General features: G+C 46.5%; 2 protein-coding genes across 3 annotated transcripts in view; one reads left to right on the forward strand and one right to left on the reverse strand.

Annotated features, from left to right (window-relative positions):
- Positions 1-942: 942 nt before the first annotated feature.
- On the forward strand, positions 943-3,112 carry BHLHE22 (basic helix-loop-helix family member e22). Its single transcript, XM_031612908.2, has one exon. The coding sequence runs from the start codon at positions 1,757-1,759 to the stop codon at positions 2,672-2,674; it is 918 nt and encodes a 305-aa protein (XP_031468768.1). The 5' UTR covers positions 943-1,756; the 3' UTR covers positions 2,675-3,112.
- A 6,176-nt stretch (positions 3,113-9,288) lies between these two features.
- Positions 9,289-23,876, reverse strand: part of CYP7B1 (cytochrome P450 family 7 subfamily B member 1) — a 123,341-nt gene continuing 108,753 nt past the window's right edge. Inside the window, exons 5-6 of one of the 2 annotated variants that reach the window (XM_090137643.1) lie at positions 17,924-18,102; positions 9,289-14,019 (exon numbers count right to left, since the gene is read on the reverse strand). In XM_090137643.1, the coding sequence (XP_089993769.1) occupies positions 13,723-14,019; positions 17,924-18,102 (476 nt within the window). In that variant the 3' untranslated portion in view covers positions 9,289-13,722. The remainder of the gene's footprint in view (positions 14,020-17,923; positions 18,103-23,876) is intronic. The other variant, XM_031612907.2, reaches the window with a different exon arrangement.

The raw sequence follows: 23,876 nt of genomic DNA on the forward strand, positions 1-23,876 counted from the left end.
ACTGTTCCCATATTACCATTCAAAAACAGGTTCTGTGGCAAAGCTCATTTGTGAATCTATTATAGAGATTAATAGATTATTTCTCCTTTTTCAACTAATTCTCAGTGGGGAAATTTAACCATATGGTAAGGAGAGAATTAGAATTTCATCACATTAGAGCAAAATGTAATGAAAAGAGTCCAACACCTGGGGCCAACTCCGAAAGACACAATTAAAAGGTTTTTAATGAAAGCGGGGAAACCAAAAAATTTCATAGCCCTCGGTAATTCTGCCCCATAAGGATGATTTAGTGGAAGCGTTGGGAAATATTGTCTTTACTGATGTCGCCGAAACGAAAACCCGCCGCTAAATAGTGGGTGCTCCCAGAGCGCTCCGCAGTGGAGAAGGAGAGCGGCTCTCAGCGGGGAGTGGCGGACGGAGCCCGGCGGGAGGGGGGGCGGGGGGTGCGGGGTCCCGGGCTGCCAGCGGAGCGGAGCCCCGAGGGAGGGACGGAGAGAGGGAGGACGCTGTCAAGGCTTGGGGGATCGTCTTAAAAAGTTTGGTGGGTTCGGGGCCGTCTTGGTAGGTTCGGGTCTTACTTAGTGGGTTTGGGGCTTTCTCTTGTCCTCTCTCCTCCCCGGACCGAGGTAAATGCCGGGGATTTATTTTTCCATAGGGACGTGCGGGATAAGCATTAGCAAGCGGCAATCTGCTGCTTGGAGAGGAGGGGAACCTCCTCGCGGTTCGGTGTCTCTCTGCGGGTGGGGGTGGAGAAGGCTGGGACCCCCCGCCCCCGCCCCCAGGAGCACCTCGGCTCGAGCTGGGCCGGGGCTTCTCAGTTATCTCTCTTTTTTTTTTTTCTTTTCCCTTCCTCGGGGAGGGGGGGGAAGGGAGGGGGCTCTGAGTGGATGTAAACGCGGGGGGCGGGTGGGCTGCGGGGGGGCTGGGGGGGGGGGGGGAAGAGGGTGTCCCTCCGCCCGCACGGCCGAGGCAGCGGGAGTCGGGCGGCTCCGGCGCGGCGCGGGGCTGCAATTTGCTGAAGGAGGCAAAGAACATCCTTCGATCTAAGTAGGGCTTTTAGTGTGCTCATTGATGAGTGAAAGTCGCCACACATGTCAAGCTAAAGGCAGTTGTTGGGTTACTAACAGGACACAACGTCTTGCAAACATATGCGTTAAGCTGTGTATACAGATGGCAGCGAGAATAATGGAGCGGGCGCCGCTTATAAAGCTCGGGCTGCTGCCTGCCTGCAGACCTGGGAAATGAAACTATTCAGACTCGGGGCCAGATAGCGCCTGGGATTGTTTGTTACCGTTTTAATCCTATTAATTAAAACGTTAACCTGATTGGGTAGAAAGCTCTGTCCCAACAGGCGACTCTTCTCCATAATAACCTACTCTCCGAGATAATGATGTAAAAGACTCCCCCGTCTGCGGCGGCTGCTGGTTGATGGGTCCGGAAATCTCTTGAAGGTGAATCCAAGCAAGATAAACGGTGGAAGCGGCGCGGCTGGCAGCGCACAATGCCCCAGCGCGGCGCCTGCTGAGGGCGAGCCGGAGCCGGAGCCGGAGCTGCAGCGGGAGCCGCCGCCGCCGGAGCACCGCCAGCCGTCGCCGGAGCCCGGAACGGAGCGGGGCCACCGAGCGCGGCGCAGCCCCGCCGGGAGCCGGGAGCCGCCTTCCGCCCGCGGGACGCCGGGGAGCCGCCCGCCGCGGCGCGGAGGAGCCTTGGAGGAGCGGGCCGGGAGCTGAGGGGGGCGGAGGAGGCGGAGGCGCCGATGGAGCGGGCGCTGGGGCTGCCCGCGGAAGAGGACCTCTTCCACAAGAGCCTCGCCGCCTCGGCCAAGCGCATGGAGTCCGCCTTCCGCTCGCCCCCGGGGCTCGACCTCTCCCACCCGCGCGACCGCCAGCCCTCGCCGCTCGCCTGCTACGAAGCGCCGGAGCCCGAGGCGCTGCTGCAGCCCGGCGTCGGCGGGGACCCGCTGGCGCTGCCGCCGGGCTCCGTCTGCGTCAAGTACGGCGAGAGCGCCAGCCGCAGCTCGGTGGCCGAGAGCAGCGGCGGCGAGCAGAGCCCCGACGACGACAGCGACGGCCGCTGCGAGCTGCTGCTGCGCGGCGCCGGGGGGGACCCGCGCGACGCTTCGCCGGCGGCGGGCGGCGGCGGCGGCGGCGGCCCGGGAGGAGGGGGGGGCGGGGGGCTGAAGGCTGCCGAGGGCGGCTGCTCCAACGGGCACGGGCACGGCGGCAGCAAGAAGTCCAAGGAGCAGAAGGCGCTGCGCCTCAACATCAACGCGCGGGAGCGGCGGCGGATGCACGACCTGAACGACGCGCTGGACGAGCTGCGGGCCGTCATCCCCTACGCGCACAGCCCCTCGGTGCGGAAGCTCTCCAAGATCGCCACGCTGCTGCTGGCCAAGAACTACATCCTCATGCAGGCGCAGGCCCTGGAGGAGATGCGGCGCCTCGTGGCTTATCTCAACCAGGGCCAGGCCATATCGGCCGCCTCCCTGCCCAGCTCCGCCGCGGCGGCGGCGGCGGCGGCGGCCGCGCTGCATCCCGCCCTCGGCGCCTACGAGCAGGCGGCGGGGTACCCGTTCAGCGCCGGGCTGCCTCCCGCCACCTCCTGCCCGGAGAAATGTGCCATCTTCAACAGCGTCTCCTCCAGTCTCTGCAAACAGTGCACGGAGAAGCCTTAAGCCGCGCCGAGCCCCGCCGCCGCCGCCTCCGCCTCCGCCGCGACCCCGGGGAGATGAGAGAGAAGGGAAGGGCGCCGGGGGGCCGCGGCCGGGCCGGGCCGGGGGGCGCGGGGGCGGCGGAGGGACTGAGAGCCGCCCGGGTTTCCGCCGCCCTCCGCTCCGAGCGCTCCGCGGGCTCCGCCGGGACGGGACGGCCGCGGGAGGGGGCCGGGGCGGGAGAAGGGGCGGCGGGGGGCGAGCCCTGCAGCGGGGAGCCCCGGGGGGGCCGCTTCGCGTCCGGACAATGGGGCGGCTGAGAAACAGCGGCCGGGAGGGAGACGGAGCGCGGGTACGGGGGAGCGGAGCCGTGTCCCGGCCCGCCCAGCACCGAGCGGTCCAGGTGATGGGGAGCGGAGGTGGATGGGACAAATCAGAGAGGGCACGCGAACGTAGGTTTTTTTCTTTTCTTTTCTTTTTTCTTTCTTTTTTTTTTTTTTTAAAATTATTAGCAGTATTATTATAATTCTTCTGAGCCAGGAAACAAACAAACTTGAAATGTAAACTTCTTATTTAAGCGACTCGCAGAAACAAAGAGACTGGAGCATTGCTTATGGAAGACTTTGTATTTTTTAGCGTCTCGAAACTTTGATCCCGTGCAAATGCGCAAAGTTTTGGTGAGAGTGATTTAAAAAAAAAAAAAATAGAAAAAAAAATACCGAGAGAGATTAAAAAAAAAAAAAAAAAAAAAAAGGCAAAAAAAATCCCCGATCCGAACCCCTCCTCCGTGTGTGGCTGAAAGCACCGCGTTTCTGAACGAGGGATCTGTGTGCACCTCGTCCTCCCCCACCCGCAGCGCTGTACAGACGGGACGTATTTATTTGTTCTTCTTTGGGTGACCCTCCCGCCCCGCCGGTAGTTCTCATGTGTTAAGGTCAGGGGTCTTCTGTGCGATTACTTTATAATGCTTCTAAAATTCTGTTTATGGATGAACTTAAAACTGTGTGCCAAGTGTTGAAAGCGTTTATTTGCCAACACCGTATAACCGGAACTGTTGCTGTACCCGAGCTGCTGAGGTTTCTGAAAGGTCATCTTGGATTTTTGAGTTGCATCATCCCTGTATTTCAATTGAGCTTTAATAAATCGCTTCAGTCCAAAAATGACAGGAAAGGTGTATTCTTCGTGGCTCGGCCACTGATTTGGGAAAGGGCTTTGCGTTAGGGCAGGTGATGGCCGTTCCCTTTTCCCGGGCTCAGAGCAAAAGCTGCTATGCGAATATCGCCAATGTTTCCCAGGGCGCTGTGTTTGCAGAGGTATCGTTTGGACTGCTTTTAATGTGTATGTAATTCCTTTCCGACCGTGGATGATAATCTTGAAGTTGAAACACTTGAAAATACTTTGGGCTGATTTCCCGAGAGCGGGGAGTTCTTTTCTTTTTGGGGGGTTGGGGAGGGAGGGCGGGATGGGCTTTTTTTTGGGGGGGGGGGTTGGAGCTTGGGGGGAAGAAAGATGAAGAGCAAGAAGGAGCTATTTCCCCAAAGTGAGCCTTCCGCTTGAGTTTGCATGGCTGGGTGCTGCCTCTCTGCCAGTTGTAAATCCGGATTTTGTAATTATTCTTTTCTTTTCTTTCCAACCCCGAGTCCTGCTATTTTCCTCTCCTCGCAGATAATATAAATTCGGACTGTCAGGTTGGATGGCGCAATGGGAGCCGTGATGGATCTGTTGGCAGGTCACGGATGTGTAAAGAGTGATATATATTAAATAGGTCAATCAGATTATGACAGCAATGTACGATCGTTTGTATGTGTATCTATGTCGGAAAGAATCTTTATTAAAATATTTTGAACAAACGTTTGTAATCGCGCTGTGCTTTGTATTAAACATTTACCTCCAGGTTTAAGGAGGTGGACGAGGGGGGTGGGGAGAAGGGGTATGTGGAGGGATGGCTCCTTTCCTTTGCTCCCCAGTGCCTCCCCCCCGCAGCCTTGGATTGCCTCCGGATGAGGTGCTCCTGCTCGGAGCTCTTCCCCCCACGTCGGGCCCCGACTGCCACTCCAGACCCCCTTCTCCCCGTCCCCGCCGAGTTTTGGGGCCGTCCCCTCCCTCCCCCCCCGGGCCGGTGCCCTCCGTACCGCCGCTCCCGTCGGCAGCCCCGCACGGGGGGAGGGGGGAGAAGGGGATCAATCTTTTCCGCTCCACTTCCCATCAGAAAAGATTAATCAGAACCTGTAACTTTTCAGGAAACATAACTGTAAAGTGCCACGGAGCGGTGGGAAGGCGGCCCGGAGAGGGTGGGCAGCTCAGCCCCCGGGCGCCGGGAGCAGCGTCTCTCAGCATTTGCGAGACAAAGGCTGGGTGCGTCTAATTATGATTATTAAAACAATTTCCATGACGATGTCTAATATTATGTTAATTTGAAAACAACTGTGTATGAAAACTGTCGACTATAATACCTAAATTCATTTAATGAAACACATCGTTAAGGCAATTAAACCTCCTGGATGTGATTAAGGAACATAATTACGACACTGTTCTGCGCCATAATTGGGTGTCTTTAATCAAGGGGTAAAGTGATCAGCAACACAGCCATTAGTTTGTATTGTTCCGTCTCTGCTGTCCATCATTCTGATTAGGAATTAACCACCGCCACCAGCTTGGCGTGGTGCGTGCCCGTGTGTGTGTGTGTGTGCGTGTGCTCACAGCATCGGGGAGGCATTTGCTTCAAGACTCAGCGCTCGGTACCTCTGGTTTCCTAGAGGGCTGCCCGCGGCCGTCCCCTCGACGGGGTCACGTCGGGGCGGCGGCTGCCGGAGGAACTCCCGAGCTGGGCCGGGGGCTGCGGGGCTGCGGGGGCTGCCGCTCCCTGTCGGGGCCGGAGGGGTTGAGCGGCTCCCACCGCCGCTCCGTTAACCTCTCTTCTTCCTTTCCTGCAGATGGACGTGGCCGAGGTTTCTTCCTCCCGCTCCCCTGTCCTGGCTCCGCCGGCGGGGTGGAGGAGGGAGGGAAGCGGAAAGCCAACGCTTTGCCGTTCAGGCCGGCCCTGGGAGCTCTCTTGTCACCTCCAGGCTTTTTCCGAGGGGACAGCGTGGTGACGGGTGCTGCCACCCCCTGTATCCTCCTGCAGCGTCTCCGGGCAGCGCTGGCAGAGCCTCCCCCGCCCTGCCTAATGCCTGGCTGATAGAAAGAAACGTGGCCCCTTCCAAAGAGCCCCCCATGTCGGCAGCCGCACCGCGCCGCATCTCCCCATCTCGGACTCTTCCCCGGCCCTTACCCCGGCTCTGAGCCCGAAATGGTCCCAGCATGAGTGACATTGGCTTTCCTAATGTAATGACTTATGAAAGATATAATCATGTGTTAAATTGAATCCTCCGCTTAACTGTTAATGGTGTGCTCTGGGCACATTTACGTATTAGATGCTATGGTAACTAATTACCACTAGAAGAAGGGATAATACACTTTCCAGACTTTGACAAATAATTATGAGTGTTCACATCCCTGCTAGCAGCAGTGGCGGCGGATCTTCTGGAATGAGTAAGTGACTAAATGAATGGGTAAGTGAACTTGTGTGCATGGAGGGACCGCATAACGGATAGTGGTCAAGTGAGTTTTCTTATTAAAACCTTTAATGAAAATGTGATTTAGAGTGGAAGGGGGGGAGGGGAGAGGGAAGTACGACGCTGACTCTAAACGTAATTAAATCGCGCAATATAAACATCGGAAACATAAATAAGTTTGCTTTTAATTAAAACGCGGCAGTCAAAGTAAATTATCCACGTGTTCCGAAACTTTGCGGCAATTAACACTCGGGTTCTGGTGCTGACGAGAGGATGTTGGGGATGCAGAATCAATGACTCGGGACCCCACAGCTCTCTCTCCAGCGTCGCTTGCGTTCCCATAGGCCAGAAGGGGACCGAGGTTCCCAGCAGAGCCGCTCCCGGCCGGGGCGGGACAAAACTTGGGGCATCACAGCTAAAGGGCCGAGCCCAGTGCCGCGGGCAGCAGCCCGTCGTCCCATCATCCCCGAGTCCCTTCGTCCGCCCATCAGCCCCTGTCCCCGCGTCCCCATCAGCCCCGCGTCCTCGCATTCCCTCCCCCCTTCTCCCCCCCGCTCCGTCGCCCCCCGGGGCCGTTCGGACTCTGCCCCGACGCGGCCGTCCCGCAGCCTCGGAGGGGTTAATTCCTTCCCCCGCTGCCCTTGTCCTCGCAGCCCGACTTCGAAACGTGTCATAAAAGAAGAAGTGAATTGATGGTCTGTTTCGAGCACTTTACTGCTGTGTTTTTAAATTCATATACGCGCATGTAAGAACTATGATCTGTGTATAATTTGAGATGCCGTAGGGAAGTGATGCGGTTTAGCTCCAACACAACCGTTTGCTTACCGTTTGAAAATAAAGAGAAAGACGCACTTCGAACAGAGACAAAGCTGAACGTCTAATGACAGCTATAAACTGCCAGACAGCCATAAATTAACATCTTCATCAAACACTGAGGGGATCAGCGCTTATCTAAATCAACAATTATTTCTTCCAAGAAGTTGCCGAACAGATTGCCCCTCTAATACTATTTTTAAACCCCCGTAATTGAGGATTAGGGGCCAACAATCTCCTTTCCAGTGTAAACCTCCTCACCACCGGCTCCGAACTCACCCAGCGCTCCGAGCTGGCTCACTCGGAAACCTCTTCGGGCTCCCGTCCCCGTCCGGGCTGCTTTAGGCGCTCGCTTCTTATTCTCAGGGACTCTGGGGAGCGGGGAGGCGCTGAGAACCGGGAGTCGGAGAGCGGGCAGCACGGCACGCACGGCTGCGGTCGGACGGGCTCAGCCCCGGGGTGCGGAGCGGGGACAGCGGGAAGGGCGCTGCGCTGAGCGTCCGAAGCGGCTTCGGAAGTCCACGGCGGCTTCGGAAGTCTCTGCCGAGAAGAGTTCCTCCATGGGAGGCGATGGAAGACGCGGTCCGCAGCCGGGCGGTTCACTGGCTGGCAGCGTGGGAATGCGCCTGCGGGAGGCTGGCGGCTGAACTCTTGGGAAGACGGGGGTAGGGGGGAAGAGGAGCTGATGCAAAGTTCGTCGGCAAAAGTCACCACGGGGCATTTCCTTACTGTCCCCTTTGTAGCCAGAGCCCAGACTTGCGGTCAACTTTCTTGTGATACCAAGTGTTTTTTAAAGGAAAAAATAAAATACAAGCAGTGTAACAAAATATGGCAAGAGAGAATACTGCAATGCTCATAGCAGGGACAGATTGCTGTTGACTCTATTTTGGTGCAAATAGTTGGGAAGACAAGCACACTGATGCTATTACAGAAAGTGTGTAACAACAACCCCGGTACCTGAAGTCCCAGGGAAACCTGCTGCACATCACAGACACAGCACTGTGCTGTACGAGGATCAAGATTCCACTACATTGTAGTTCTTCACTTTTACGTGAAAAAAATCATATTTTAAATATTTGCATATTTGTTTCTTTGCATGCAGCAACCGCTCACTCATACTTACTAACATTTATGAATACAGCCATTCAGCATCAGTGCATAGGTGTAGTTTTAAGTGATGCTTTTGTAATCAGACCAGTTTCCTGGTGTGCTGCAAGTATTTGGATATGGCTGGCCGTGGTACACACACACTTTCAGGTAATGGGCAGAAAAAGACTTCACTTGCTATGGTTCGACAGTTGAAATAGCTCTATTCATATGAATTAAGCATGTGTCATGCATAAATTGATGTCTCGACTTTAAAATAAAATGTGATATAAGTAACATCAAAAAAGCACCTGGTGTCCAAACAAATATTAGACATAATACAGTATCAGGAACTACTATAATTCCCACCCCCCCCACCCCCCCAAAACTGCCTTTCATACCACAGAGAAAAGCTCATGCAGAAGAGTGGCCTTCAGGATACCTCAAATAACATCACTTTTTATTTCTGAATGTCAGTAACTTTTGAAATTTACAGATAATCTGGAGGGAATGGAATTAAAAAGTTACAAAACCGTGTAGTAAATGCAGAAAAATGCTGCACGTCCCCTCTTCTGTGCAACATATCTCCAGCAGTCCTCACAGACACACCTCACACACATTTCTGCATGATGGAATGAAGAATAGAGATCTCTTTAGGCTGTGTGTGAAATGGCTACTGGCTGAATTCATAGCGACAGTGTTGCTTAGAAAAGCTAAGTTGTGCTTTGCTGGTGTAGTGCAGTACACTGAAACAATTTTTTATCATTTCTCCTTCTAAAGTGAGTGATCTAAAAGTGCAGCGTATTTAATAGTGGGTAGTACATCTACTACACAGAAAGGAAAGGACTAGGAGTTGTATTTAGGAAGCAATCTTTATACTGGGAATGCATATCTCTATTCTGATTCAGGATAATGCCCTAAGAATGTCCAAGGTCCCACATTCCTCCTGATAGGAAACTGCTTTAGTTTGATGGGGTGTAAAGAAGAAGCAATCATTTCCTAAATTCCAAGAAGATGCTCCGTGCCAGTACTGAATTAAAGGCTTTTTTTGTTTTCCTTAAGGAAATATTTTTCAAGATCAAGCAGCACGAAAGTGCTGTGTGCTGTGTTTTAAAATGAAAGCAATAGTTGTGTATCTGTGAGAAAAGTGCAAATGCAAGGTGGAAAAAAATCAACACAGACACTCATTCAATATTAAAATAGATATATTTTTATGTGTCCTTGAAATATAAAAACCACTTCAGATGTTAGATTACTAAAATAATGAAGTTTCAATTTTCTTGCTTAGAAATTCACAACGTGTCTTATTCGACCTAAGAGCCTTAATGATGGATATTAACTATTAAAGTAAAGCCTAACCATTGTCCATCTATATACAAAATGTCAGTTTTTTCAATTAAGAGCAATTCACAATCTTCTGAACGACAGAAAGTTCAATAACGATGACATAAAAGATCACTTATAGTTCTACAAGAGAAATTTACAGATCAGCAATCACTCAAAAAAAAAAAAAAAAAAAAAGAAAAAAAAGAAAGAAAGGAAAAGAAGCGCAACACCAAAAACAGTGACGTGCATAACATTCTAAACAGCTCTTACATTCTGACATTGTTTTAGATTACATTACGATGTATCGGCACAGATGTGGAAGTCAAATTTGCAAAGAGGTGCACATAAAGCAGCATGATCCTTTGAGACTCAGAGTGGGTTAGTGAGTTGGTGGTGGGTCACAGCAACAGTGCAGAACAAAGTGTAAATTAAAAGAATAGTGGTAAAAAAAAAAATCACATTTCAGCATTCACATTAGCTAATGACGAATTCACCTTCCTGCTCAGATGCTACAGATGGGACACCCTGATTTAATAAACCTATTTTATATCAGAAGATTTTTTTTCCCCCTTAAGAGCAGATGACAGCATCATTGTAACTGTATGCAGTGATAGCCTATAACTGGAGGCCAGTACAGCCCAGCAAAGTCACTTGTAACACTTAGGAGCGGGCTCCTCACGTCACCCAAGGCAGAGTGGAGGCAGCCCTGGCTCTGCAGAGTTCTCTGGCTGGTCCCACTGGTCAGCAGTGAGGCCAGCTATGCATGGCTGACAGCTGACCACCTGCCAACACAGCTATTGCAGGTTTCTACGTGAGTGGTTTAGCCATCACAGTGCCTGTGTGACCAGCACCAAGCTGGTGCCTCCTGGATGCTACTGCCAAACACACAAAGCTGGCCCTCTTCCCTGGGCAGCACTCTGTGGTCATCTTGGCTCCAGCCAGGCCCCTAGGGATGCTGCAGGCCTGTCCCGTTTTGCTGCCTATCCACCAGGAATTACCAACACCACAGACCTTGTTCCCTGCTCCAAGGAGAACACGCTGCCCCCAGTCAGCTGGCTGCTGACTCACCGAGTCACTGCCCAGCTGCAGAGTATGTGAAACAGCAGGATGACCAGGCCTAATGCTTCCTCTCTCCTGCTCTAACACTCTGACCTTAAAGCACTGAGCCTTAGCGTGCTTGCAAAAGGATGCAAGTCCCACCTCAGTGATGCACCGCTCTCTAGCAAAAGCTGTCCATCAGGAGCGTGGGTCACAGCTTCAGGATGAGCTGGGCAGGCCTTGCTCCAAGTTCCGTCATTTTGGCTCCTGAGCAAAAAGTGCAACAGGCTGACTTCATACCACGAAAGCCCTGTCTCCTGTTTGATGTGAGGTGTGGTCTCCGACTCCAAGGCACAGCTTCTGAATGCCCTCACAGAGCTTTCCTTCAACTCCCAGAAGGACTTTGACACCTTGTTTCTTTCCTTTTTTTTTTTTTTTTTAATGAAAAAGCGAGGCCTACAACTTTAATTTGCTGGTTTAGAAGCAATCTAAATCTCCTTTTAGTTCCAAAACAGATACTGTACAAGCTGATTAACAATTAATCTGAAATTACTAATGATTTGCATGTACTTCTGGCACAAAAGTGTCCCACTATGTTATGCTGCAGCCTGTGCTATACTAATTCAAAATCCTAAAAATAGATTGCCATTAGAAAAACAAGTCTTATGTTTAAAACAAAATAACCTACAGCTATTTTTGCAGTTGCTTCAGGTTTGTTTCAAAGTTGGATGCCAAAGAAAGATTTATCCTAACTGTGGCATGAGATATTTTACAGCTTACATTTAAACAATAATGTAATACAGTCAACAGTGTAATGATATCAGCATTTCCTCTCCCAATAAAATAGGCTCTAATGTCCAAACTGAATTGTGAGCTATGGCTGAGTACAAAATAACTCAGAATAACTCCTACCGAGTAAGTACAGCAGTAAGTAACTTGAATGCAAGAATCTCTCCATAAAAACAAATTTTATTCTGTGACAAAAAGCAATAATCAGCTTCTGGTGTTGATTAAATGTTGAAGCAAAGTTAAGGCATTTAATCAACCACAAAGCCCATTTAATGTGACTGTACTCCAACACTGTAGGCATTATTGATATTATATATGAAAATATTCATCTCACAAAAACACGATTTCCTCCTCAGAGGATTTGGAATGTGGCTGTGCCAATGTCTGAAAGCCTTTCTATTGATGTTTATTTAGGATATGTGCTTTACATGAATAACTGAACAGTCTTATACACAAGTAATGACGGATAATTCTAAACCTTAGCATGAAAATAGCAGTTTCCATCCATAGGCTATCAAGTGCTTATGAGACAAGTAAAATTTCTGATTTTGGAAGACATGCAAGATTGAGGCACAAAAGATTTCAGCTGAGTATTCTCAGAATGAACCAGTGGCTCTGATGCTCTACTGGGAAAAGACAAATCCAGCTGAAGTTTGCAGAGCTTTGTGTCTTCTGTATAAAGCAGAGTGTCAGGTAATTTTTTTGAGCATTATTAACTCTGTCAGAGCAGGACAGTCTGAAACACAGAAATGCAGACAATGAAATACTTGAAAAAAATAATATTTTTAATGATTTGTTTTGCACTCATTGAGAAGTTTTTATAATGCTGCTGGATACTCTAATTCCAGATCAGCTGGCAGTTCATCCAACAGTGTCCAGACAAGGGTAATAGTTCTGCTGTTGTTTAGTTACTTAGCAAGTTGCAAATTCTGGCACAGAATAGATTCAGGGTTTACTTAACAAGCTAACCTGCACTCGCAGCAATTATACATGTTTCTTTCACTCTGACTTCTACGTATGATGATGGGACACTCGGGAGCATCATGTAGAGCACTGTTATTCATCAGCCGGCGATGTGGGCAGAACTTTGGCTGGTAGATCTCAAACAGAATTTTTGGGGAACACGAAGCAAAGCCAACAAACATGACTGGTCTCCCATTAGAGTTATGCTCATGGCAAATTGAGACTGGACAGCTTCCATCTCAAAACTGAGAGAGGATGTCACTAGAGAGAGACAGTGTCTAAAATCTTACATTTTGCATACTGTGCAGCAAAAAAAATTAATGTTTGAAACAGGATCACTCAGTGGAGCAGGTTGTGCAGCCCACCAGCAGTCAACTACTGTGGCTGCCTGGTGTTTTCACTTGCTCAGATTTTGGCCCCAAAGAAGATCGTGTTTTCCATTTTGCACAGAAGATAATTTTGCTTCCAAACAGAGGTCACACCAGTCTGCCTATGCACAGCGTAGGCACATTAAAATACTATTAAAAAGCAGTTTTAGACACCACACTTGTCCTTGAAGCCCTCTCATTCTTTTGCCTTTTTGGAGAAACTAACAAACACAATAAACTGTCAAACTAAACACACAGATATGCTACTAGTAAAATGGTAAGACAAAAGTAACGTAATTTTTGAGATGATGGAATCATTTCAAATAGGCTCATAAGTTTTCTCTCTAAAGAGTATGCATTTTTTGGCTCAAAAACCCAAACAGATAATTTCAGCTTGATCCAGAAACAATTAAAATCAACAGAACCTCCCCTATGACTTCAATTGGTTGCAGGAAACATCACAAATTTTGCAAATCACCCCCACTCCATATAGCTTCCATTACATCTCCCAGGTAAGGACTAAGACACCCATAAAAGGGAACAGAGTAAACACAAAGTTAGAATAATAATCTCTAAAAAATCATTTCACCCTCTAGAATTAAGACCCCCCCCCCCCATTCATACTATTATTTTTCTACAAGCAGATGCAGTCATGCTTCCTGAGGGTGGGTGACTTCTCAATCCAACAAGGGAGAACCTCATGGCACAGTGACGGTAGGAGGTCTTTTGGCTCTGTCAGAATGCCTGCAGTGTATCTGGACTGTAAAGTTTCTGAAGAGTATTTCCCTATATGTGGCTACTGAGCCTATTTCCAATACGATGGCCTGGATTCATCTTGCCATCATCTTCCCCCAAACTCTACTCAACTCATGGGCAAGAGTATGGGGATCCTTCACATTGAGATGGTTTACTCAGCCAAGTTCTTGTCATCTCACCTCAGCAGAACATGGGCAGGACAAGTACAGGCTCTTATGTCCCTGTGTCTGTCATCTACCTCCAGCCCAAGGGCTTTTCTCCTCAGAAAAAAAGGAAGGAGGTGAAAGCAGAGAGAGTAAAAGCAAATACTTCCAAAAATACAAAGCTGAGTGAGGAAACAGAGGAAACAGGGATTAGTAGAAGGCACAGAGGCAATCGTTCAATTTCTGAAGGACCTCAGCTTGTAACGAAAGGCAATATCAGTGTCTGGCAGGAGGATACCAAGGCCCATACGACCATTATCAAGTCTGACAGCTTTGTTTTCCCCTAGTTCTACATCAAAATGAGCCAAAAGTAAGAAAAGAAACATCTTCATCTCATTCATCGCGAGGAACCTCCCTGGACACATGCTGATCCCAGAGCCAAAGGGCATTAGGAAATACTTCAGTTTTCTTCCTGCCTTGTAGAATGTAGTTTTCTTCTTGCCATTCTCTATGTAACGATCAAACTTGTACTCCTGAAAGTTAAAGAGAAAGAGTGAGTGAGAGGTATCTAACAAAACAGTTGCATGACAGCGATGCTTCTTAAACCCAAAAAATAAGATAAAGAGGAAGACAAGGATCTGGCAGCTTTTCCTTTTCAGCTGGTTCCCTGAAGTTTCATTAACTCACTTTTTCTTCCCCGCAAAGAAAACTACTTAAATCCACTTACTTAGCTCAGCCCCTTTACATCAAGCTCCTTCAGCTTCCATGTCTCATTCACTAGACTGTCTGGCCTGTATTGATTGCAATTAGATTTTGACTGCCTTGTAGCAGGGATAATGAACCTTAGTGAAAGGACAATTTCTTGTAAAGCATCATATGTGCTTGGTGTGGTACATACATCATGAATAAGGATAATCCACAAATGCTTATGAATAAATTAATGCACTGTACTGATACTGATCCTGTCCTTGCAAGGTAAAGCAAAATCTTTTTTTTTTTTTGCACCCAGTGATGCACATTATTCAAAAAGCAGACCCAATACTTTGCAGCCAGTTTTCCCTTCAGGTGGAGATCGCTGCTGCTTAATTTGCCACATCTGACCTTCACATGACTTGCTCCAGAAGCAGTGAGCAAAGCTAGGCAACCGCCAGTGACTGACCATTATAAAGAATGTGCTTTCAAGTGAGGTTTGAGGATGAGTTTGTAACTTGCATTCCATAAACTGAACATCTTTCTGACTATTTTCCAGCAGCAGGATCACTGTTTAGAGATAATTCATGTTTTTGAATGAAGGAGATCTGGCACCCTCACTCAGTCAACGGCAAATTAACCACTTACAAAATCCTCCTGCATGCTTTGAATAAAAATGACAGACACTTCTTGCTTATGGTCACTCATTAGCATTTGTCCTGCTTTGCATACATCTGCTATAGCAGCAGCCATTTGGAGCTGGCTGGGAACAAGTCAGTCAGACAGAAACCACCTCAACTGATTAAAAAAACCCAAATAACACAATGATAAAACACACTGATACTGATCTACCCATTAGATTAACAGCTCTGAAAACCACACACTGAGGGTCTGGCTGTCAAGAAAAACAGCAGCAGGGGAAGTGGCCTACGAGAAAGGGACAAGGGGAAGGGAGGGAATACAACTTTGGATGTTGATGACCAGGAGCCTTTTTCTGTAAATGGCAAGGGCCTGGATTTCCCAGAAAGCTAAAGGCAGGTGTATGTGTGTTTTCACTGGGAAGTACTTCTTTCCAGTTTTTGTGAAAGGGAGCATATTTTTTTTTTTTCTAAATTACTGCATCATCTGAAGGAGCACAGTAACAAGTGAAAGCCCTGAATACCCCCTCTTTCTTAAAAAATAATCCCTTCCTGAAATATAAATCCCACTGATGTTAAAAAGTGCTGTCAGATAAGAACTGTAACTGTCTGAAAAGAAAAACCCAAAGCTCTTCACTTCACAGGAGCATTTCCACAGGATGCGCTCCTGGTGTCTGGAACTATTGGGAACGGAGGTATTGCACACATACACATACAGGGCCAAGCCTTACTGCTTTCTCGCAATCCGAAGAGCCACTTGAAAACTGTAGTTCATTTTAACAAAAAATAATGTGCTGTGCAAGGAACTGGAAAAGCAGAAAACATGTGTGATATCAAAATCACGCTTGCGTTGTTGGAGCCACTAGGTTGTGATAATTTTTACAGAGCTAGCAAGCTTGCTTTTAAAGAAAGGCTAGTTTTTTTTTTTTTTTACAAAAAAGGGGATTCCAGCCATGCATGAGGCATTCTTGGGAGGGAGACTGGGAATTGTGGTGAGAAAAATGTGAAGAAACCGGAGATAATGTTTTCTGTGAATGGTCTGTTCACTATATTAGGAAAACTGAGGAATCTCCTGTGACTTGTATAAGTCTCACTCTGTCATGTCCTGTATTTAGCTTTGTTTGGGAAGTCATCATGTAGGGTTTCCTGCAAGGTTTCCTTTTCTTTCATTCTAGGGAATTTGCAGAGTTCCGCTTACTGAGCTCTTAACTGTGCTATGATTTGGAGGTTTACTTATCCACTTTGCAAAAACGGACTCATTTATTTAGACTTTGAGTGGAGAAAGAGGTCAACAATATATGCTTACACATATACAATATGGTGCCAAAGCAGAAGATAACTTGATAGCTCTTAAATTTATGTATCCAGGAGAAAAGCATTGCTACAAAATTATCTCGTCAAGCTGCCTGTTTTCCCAGGAAAGTTTTCCCTAAATACATGACAAGCTCAAGACTGCACCTTTCAAAAAATTCATTCTCCATTTCTATCTGATCTTCAGTAGTTATTGTTGAAAGCACACTGCATATTTTAAGAACCAAACAGAACAGTGATTTCCCCACTTTTCGAGAGGGCCCATGTGCTGAAATCAAAGTACTGCAATGTGTGGATTGCTCATTCACTATCAAAAAGATAAAATATATGAACTAAAGCTGTACTGTGAAAGCTGAGCAGAACTGATACCAAGCAGATATATTCAAGGAATGGAAATATGGTAATGTATTCTTACAATTATTGAATAAGGGAGGGGCACAGCTACCACTCTGATGCTTTAGTCTGGGACCTAAACAAACAGATGGACTTTTGACAAATCAATAATGTTCTCCAAAATAAAGTGTTAAGAATAAAATGAGAAAAAGCTTATTTGTTAGCTGTGACTTTTTAAGGATAAAAGTATTAATTAACTGTTTGCCAATACATGATTATTTTTTTAAATCACTAATTTTATCAGTAGTCTTTGTCTTCATTTTGGGTGGGAGCAGATAGCAGGGTCCTACTGGATGTTATTTCCATTTTCATGGCTCTTGTGATCATACTTGTCTCTACACCCTGCTCCTTCTAACTCTAACACAAACCACAACTCCCCTCTGCCTCTGGCAGGGTTCCTGTACAGCACGATGCTGCCCTTCACCAACAAGGCATCTGAATCTCATCCTTCCTCTGCAATCCCACATACACGTCTTTACCCTTAAATTCCCCAAACGAAGAGCCTTTGGGAGCAGTGTCTCTAACACAGGGTTTCTATAAACATGTAAACATGCCCAAACATGGAAATCAGCATGGTAGGGAGATGGCTGTTTGCTTAGGGAAAGGGGGATGAGGAGTGATTTAGGAAAAGCTCCTATCTCTACAGCTGAAAAGGCCAGACTACAGACAGCCTCACTTCCTACGTGGCACACTGGACCACGGACAGCGACCGAGTGGAATAACCTACTGCAGGCTCAGACTATTTAATTTGCATGCAGGTGGTGAACTTCTGAAGCCATATTAAGGCTGAGGCAGGGTGGATTAATTTCGAGTCTTTGATATTCATTAACTTGAGCGTCAGAGAAAAATACAAGGAGATGACACAATTACCCTCGGAGCTTCGCTGTGGAGCAACAGCTTTACAGTCTCAAGTTCACAACGCTATACTAATTGATCGAGAAGGGGTGAATCCCTATGAAGAGAGGTGAAAAAGCATAAGGCTCAAGTAAGTCACTGCTATTATAGGGCTTCAGAGAGTCAATGATGCTTTGGGGGCACTTAGCTAAATGGCCCACATTATTTGCTATTTAAACCACCTTCTATTATTCAGCCCTCCTTGGGTATCAAATGATCCACTGACAAACAAAACCCACATTTAGCCTAAAGTTTATGGTAGTCAATGTGCAATTGTCAATTCCTTTGAAAGCAGTAGCAGTCAGTCTCATCACCATATTTCTCTCTTCAGGCCATGAATCTTTTGACCTGTAGGGCCCTCAAAAATACATCTGAAAGTCAGAAGATTTGTTCCACAAGAAGGAACAGCAGGAAAAAAAAAAAAAAAGAAACAACAAAAATACCCTTCACAAAAGGCCTGGCTGCCACAATGCGCCTGAAGTCGGAAGAGCAGCACCAGCTGAGCGTTTACCTTAGGATCTTCATAGACCTCGGGGTCCATGTGCAAAATCTGAGGGTAAAGGGCTATCCAGTCTCCTTTTCTCAAACTGACTTCCTGATCCCCTTCGAGCTTGAGAACAAAATCCTCCTGGCTGATGCGAATGTTCATGGAAGATGAGCACATCCGTAAACTCTCGTTTAAGGCACTCTCTGTGATTAAACAAAAGCGGAGGGGGGGAAGCGTCAGAAATATGGGAGATGACTGCAAGTTATACATGGCTGCAGCTGCTGCATCTCGACAGGTTTAGTAGGGCAGGCTAAAGGAGGAAAAAAAAAAAGAAAAAAAACCAACAACAAACCACAAAAAAAACAAAACATGAACCAGACACTATGAGAAGGTACTAAACAGTCCCGCAGGGCGGGGGCTGCGGCTCTGAGCACTGCGATGTGATTCTCGCTGATGGTTCTGAGAAACTGTGTCGGCTGGAGGCAGCTCTGGATTTTGGGTGGAAAGTCATTATTCAGGCACCATGTTGAAAACAACACAATCAGAAGACATGAATGCTTTATGCATTTCCTTTCATTTTGGAGCTTGAGAGCAAATACCAGCAAAAGCATCCGCGGAGCTATTCAGCTTGCCTTTCAGAAGCTGTTGGGTGTAGAGGCACAATCACATGCTAGAAAAAACACTTTGCTTGCTAGTCTGAGGATTTTTAAATTTATTTGCTTTGTTTTCAGTGAGCTACATTGCCAAATGGTAGCATCTCTTATGGTCAAAGTGAATGAAAGCAATTCATTATCTTCCTGGGAGTTTTAAGAGAGAAAGACACTTTTAATTGTCAAAGAGAAAACAAAACACAGCCCTTTCAGTACAGGGGAAGCTCAGTTTCTGTCTCCACCATCACATCCTGGAAGGCTCCAGAAGCTGAATGTCCTTGCTTTCCCAGTGGCCTTCACCTTTTGCTCCTAGCACGACAGATTTTATGGCTAATTTCCGGCAATTTATCCTGGCAGTTTGAGGAGGAATTCCTTTGGGAATAATATGCATAATTTGCATAAATCATTCTGATAGCATGTATATCAGCATGTAGCTCCTGTCTAAGGCTGCATCTCTCACTTTGTAATCAAAACTGACTATTTTTCCACCAGTGTGTATGGGTGCTGTTATATGTGACTTGATTCCTTCTAATCGTCAGCGTGAAAAACAACCTAAAATTGGGTTTCATTTTCTCATAACAATCCATTTGTGCCCATTTTTATGTTTGGGGATATCAAATAAGCCTTCTCTAAGCATTCACCAAGGCGCTGTAACTGCTGCACCCAAAAGGTTAGCTTATTAGAGACAGTAGCTACCCAGTGTAGATGCAGCTGAAAAAAATAATAACAAATGCTCTTTCACTAAAAATTAAATCTGGTGCAGCATGCATAGCAAATAAAGTGGCCCTGGATGCTTTCTTGCAAGAGGTTTTTCCTTAAGCATGCATTTGTCTAAAGAAATGAGGCTGCGGTCAGCTCTGTGTGGCCAGCGCCGTGATTCAATGTGACGTACAGTGAGTCTGTGCATATTCTTTTGGACTGCCTTCGTTACTATAATCAGGCAGAGTCAAATCGGCTTGTTGGTGACGAAGCCAGAGAAGAACCCTGTTTCCAGAATATGGCCTCTACTGCGAATAGCCACAAGGCACCTGACACGATAGATTTCAACTGGCAGCGCTCTGGCAACAAAACTTTGCATGGTACAAAGGAAGGGTCCAGCCTCCACTCCCAGACTGCCCTCAACCTTCAAAACGCACAGCTCGGAACACCACAGTTTTGGAAACGGCGGTGACGCATGCGGCAACACCATTCACCCAGGAAATCGAACGGGGTCGGGGGGGTGGGGAGAGCAAAAAAGGAAAAATAATTATTGCAGCGCCGCTGCAAAATAGCGGGTCTGCGTTTAACTCGACCAGCGCTGCAGTCACATCCTATCGGGGGCCGTCCTCTCGCAGAGAGCGGCAGTCGGTGCCCACCGCCGGATCGCAGATGACAATCGGGCAGCATATCTTATGCAGAAGTTAATCACAATAATGGAGCACAAAGTGTGGCTTAGCGGTCAGATCGTAAATGACAAATCTGTTTTACCTTCCAGTACCAGTTATGTGTAGAAGGCGAGCTTGGCTCTAGCTCTGAGCGATCATGCCGATAATCATTAGATGACAAAAGTAATGAGTCACATTATGATCAACAAAGGAGGATGGAAGCTTATACTGGTTTGCAGGCAAACATTAAAAAAAGAGACAGTCAGCTTTCCCCAAATGCCGGGGCTATACGTTGGGAGGAATGACAACTGCACAATAAAGCTGCAGCCTTTGCTTGCAGTTGTCATAGTTGAGCAGACACCAGCCATCGCCGCTGACAGACCAGCTGGGTAGCTTGGGAGGCCTTCCATTCTGCACCATGAGGTACAGTAAATTATCCAGCGTGGTAGAGCAACATCTGTTTCTGTGCTTGTGCCGAACAAACAAGGCAATTTAAAGCATACCAAGGGATAACCAAGCAGCAAATGAGCATGACCCTCATTTTTTTCCCCTTCTTACACACACGAGATGCTAAACTTTGCTGTACACACACTACATAAAGAAGCCAGGCTGTTGTTTGATAAGGTGTTGTCAGAGAGATTTTACATATTTTCTAGAGAGAGAGAGGGAGAGAGAGAGAAATATCTCATAGTATTGTTATTCTTAGAATCCTCCCACTTCTCTCTTCATTCCTCTTATACTAAAGCTAGCACTCAGTTTCCAATTCATTCTAGATTTTTTTAAAAAACTGTTTCAATATACTTATAAATATTCAGTCTTTAAACCCTAATTTGCTATACTTAGTTCACATGCCTTCAAGCATTTGTCTTCCAATTTCCACTGAATAAATGCGTACTAATGAGAAATAGAGCAAGCTGCTGAGGCAAAGCTGGGTGACTTGAGCCTGGCCTGCCACCAGCTTGTGATAGGCAGGCAAATTGAGTTAAAATGAAAAGTCTTGTCAGCTGAAATACAACATGGTAGCCAAACAGCAAGCTGTCAATCATCCAGCCAAAACAAGGGACTGCAGGTAATAAAAGGTCACTGTGAATCATAAGTGCATTTGGCTTTCATAGGCAAGTTAATTTTAATTAAACATGATCTCGATCTGTAAATGTTTTATAAAACTTATTGTGCATAATGGATTGTTAATTTTACACTAACAGCAGGTAATAGGGTATTATAATTATTAGAGTGCATTATAGGAAAAAAATGATTGGGTATGCAAATATTTGGGGGGGGGTCACTAACTCACACGCATAGCGGTGTGCCTACACACACGACAACTGGAAACAACTACATCTGTATCTTCCTAAGAATTACATGGTACTGCCCAGCTGCCTCCAAGGAAAATATATTTATTTACCTTAACCCAAATAACAATTTTAATGCTTATTGCTCATGTTACAGTTACACATCCCGCATTAGCTCTTTTGGGGTTCCTGTCCTTTTGTCTATACAAAACGATTTTTCAAGCTGTGTTTTCTTTGCAGGAAATCTCCAGGATTCAGTGGTGACCTGGGGCAAGAATACTTCACCATATAAATGAATGGACTAATACTGAACAAACGAACTGACTAAACATGCCTAGCGTTACACATGCACTAAGTATATTTCTGCTCTACCCTTTGCATTTCCATTATAACCATAAAAACCGACAGACCGTTCTCATGTATCGTTTACCGTATTAGAGCTCCATTGTGAGTCATAATGACTAATAATGTATGTTACTCTGTGCACACAAGCACGCGTGTTTTGGTTGCTGGAAAAGTCTTAAGCAGACAACACGAAGTGCGCTGCCCCAGAAATGCCATCGAAAGAAAATAATCAGGGCCACAATGTGTGACAAGAGGGTTGAGAGCTGTTTGTTTGTTTTTTTTTTAAGATCACATACCTGTTTCAAATTTAAAAGTAAACTGGGACATGTCATTCTCTAGACCCAATGAATGTGGCCACAATAACAAGAATGCGTCTCAGAAAGGCCTTTTAGCAATTCCTGCTTGCTCTCCATTGCATGAGGAATCCAAAAAAAGGCTCTTGTTACAGTCGGCCAAAAAGAGGACGGGGAATCACAGCGCTTAAAACAGGAGAAAGAGATGACAAGGTGATAAATAGACAAGAACCCCACCTGGCTGCCTTACCCAGGAGCAGGGACACAAATTCTCATTTTTCTGTGCTGCAGGTCAGTACAGGGGGAAAGGGAGGAGGACAGGCTCCTTCTCATATGCCATGTCCAGAAAGCTCTAAGTGTGGGCAGGGTTGGCCCATGGCTTTCTCCATGCAGCAGCCAATGGAGATGGGGAATTCTTCCTGCACAAGCAATGAAAATTTGAACCTTTGTTCCTTCTATACATTTACTAAAAAAACATCCCTTTCTCCTTTCCACTGAAGCATGAATTTAATTTCTCTTATGGTACAGTTTTTTTTCTATATTATTATTTTATGGGACAGTATCCAGCCCTTTACGACTTAAGTGCCGGAAGAATTGAAATCACTTCTTACATATCACATTATGTTTAACACCATTATAAAATTTAACAAAAGTGTAACTTGAGTACTACAGAATACTACAAAGTAAGATGCAGCATTTTCCTCTTAACATGTGTATCAATGATACTGAGACTTTGACAGTTTCAAGGAGCAGCAAGAGGGTAACATGGTCAATGTTGGAAACTTTATCCCATTTTTCACCAGGTGATTTTGGTGAGTTCTGTGCTGTTATTTTTCTTATTCCTGCACTTCTGGGGTGCTTTTGTTTTTCATTTAGCAATTTCACCTCTGTCTCCAATTAGAAAATAAATTTTGCCTTGATCATCGTAGGAAAAATTTCTTCTCAGAAAGAGTGGTGAGGTATTGGAAAAAGCTGCCCAGGCAGGTGGAGCAGTCACCTTCCCTGAAAGTTTTCAAGAAAAGGGCGGATGTGGCACTTAGGGACATGGTTTAGTGGGCACAGTGGGCTGATGGTTCCACTAGATGATCTCAGAGGTCTTCTCTAACCTTTACGAATCTATGATTTTATGATCTTGATGCTTGGCAACTTTTCTTCTCTATTATCTTTTGCTGGATGCTAACTCTGATGTGAAACAATTTTACTTGTGTTCCTAAGTCACATGAATTGCCAATAACTCACGTTACTCTTGTTATTGGATATCTTCCCAACATCAAAAGCCTTCTCCATCAACTACAGATAAATCTGCATCAAAAGAGCTGTAACTCCAGATGAAACCAACTTACTAGAGCCACACTACATATAGTTAACAACAATGCTTTAATAAGAAGTAGGTGAATCAAACTCGATTTTAGATTTGTGCTATGAGAGACAATTCAAACTGAACCACAGGGTTTCAGTACATGCCATACTGGAGAGTGGAATCCTTTATGTAGATGCTCACCAGGTGCACTGACCCCACACTGCTTTACTACCCTATCCTGTAACAGCCTTATTTTAGAGCAGACCACCAGGTCAGGACAGGAGCAACCAAAACACACAGAGCTATGCTCAGCTTTATCAGGAGATTGCTGTCAGTATCTAAAACAAAAGGGATATTCACCCTTCATGCCTTTATAGAGCTCCTGTCATTCTGATACCTCTACCTATGGGGATTTTCAGATGCTTTGAAGGTAGGCTGCTCCCTGCTACACACACCTATGAATACTTTCCTCTCTCCTCCCCCAGGCTAGTTTCATCATTCATCTGACCAGTGTCTGTGCACTAGGAAGTGAAGTGAAACCACTGGGCCCTGAAGGCTCATCCAGCCCCAGAACACAGCTTCCCAATGTGACTGGCCAGAGTCCTCCTGTGAGCCACTGGTCTACAACTGGGAGACCTGGATCTCCCTTGGAGCTCCCTGTTTTGAATCAAGGTACTGCTTTCAGTACTCAAAATGCCATTTCTCATCTGGAAAGCTTTAGTTCTTCTCTTTA

Source organism: Phasianus colchicus, chromosome 3 (assembly GCF_987193195.1).
Source record: "Phasianus colchicus chromosome 3, bPhaCol1.hap1.1, whole genome shotgun sequence".
NCBI lineage: Eukaryota > Metazoa > Chordata > Aves > Galliformes > Phasianidae > Phasianus > Phasianus colchicus.

Excerpts from the sequence above, each read along its gene's own strand:
- BHLHE22 (XM_031612908.2), top strand. The coding sequence starts at position 1,757 with ATGGAGCGGGCGCTGGGGCTGCCCGCGGAAGAGGACCTCTTCCACAAG.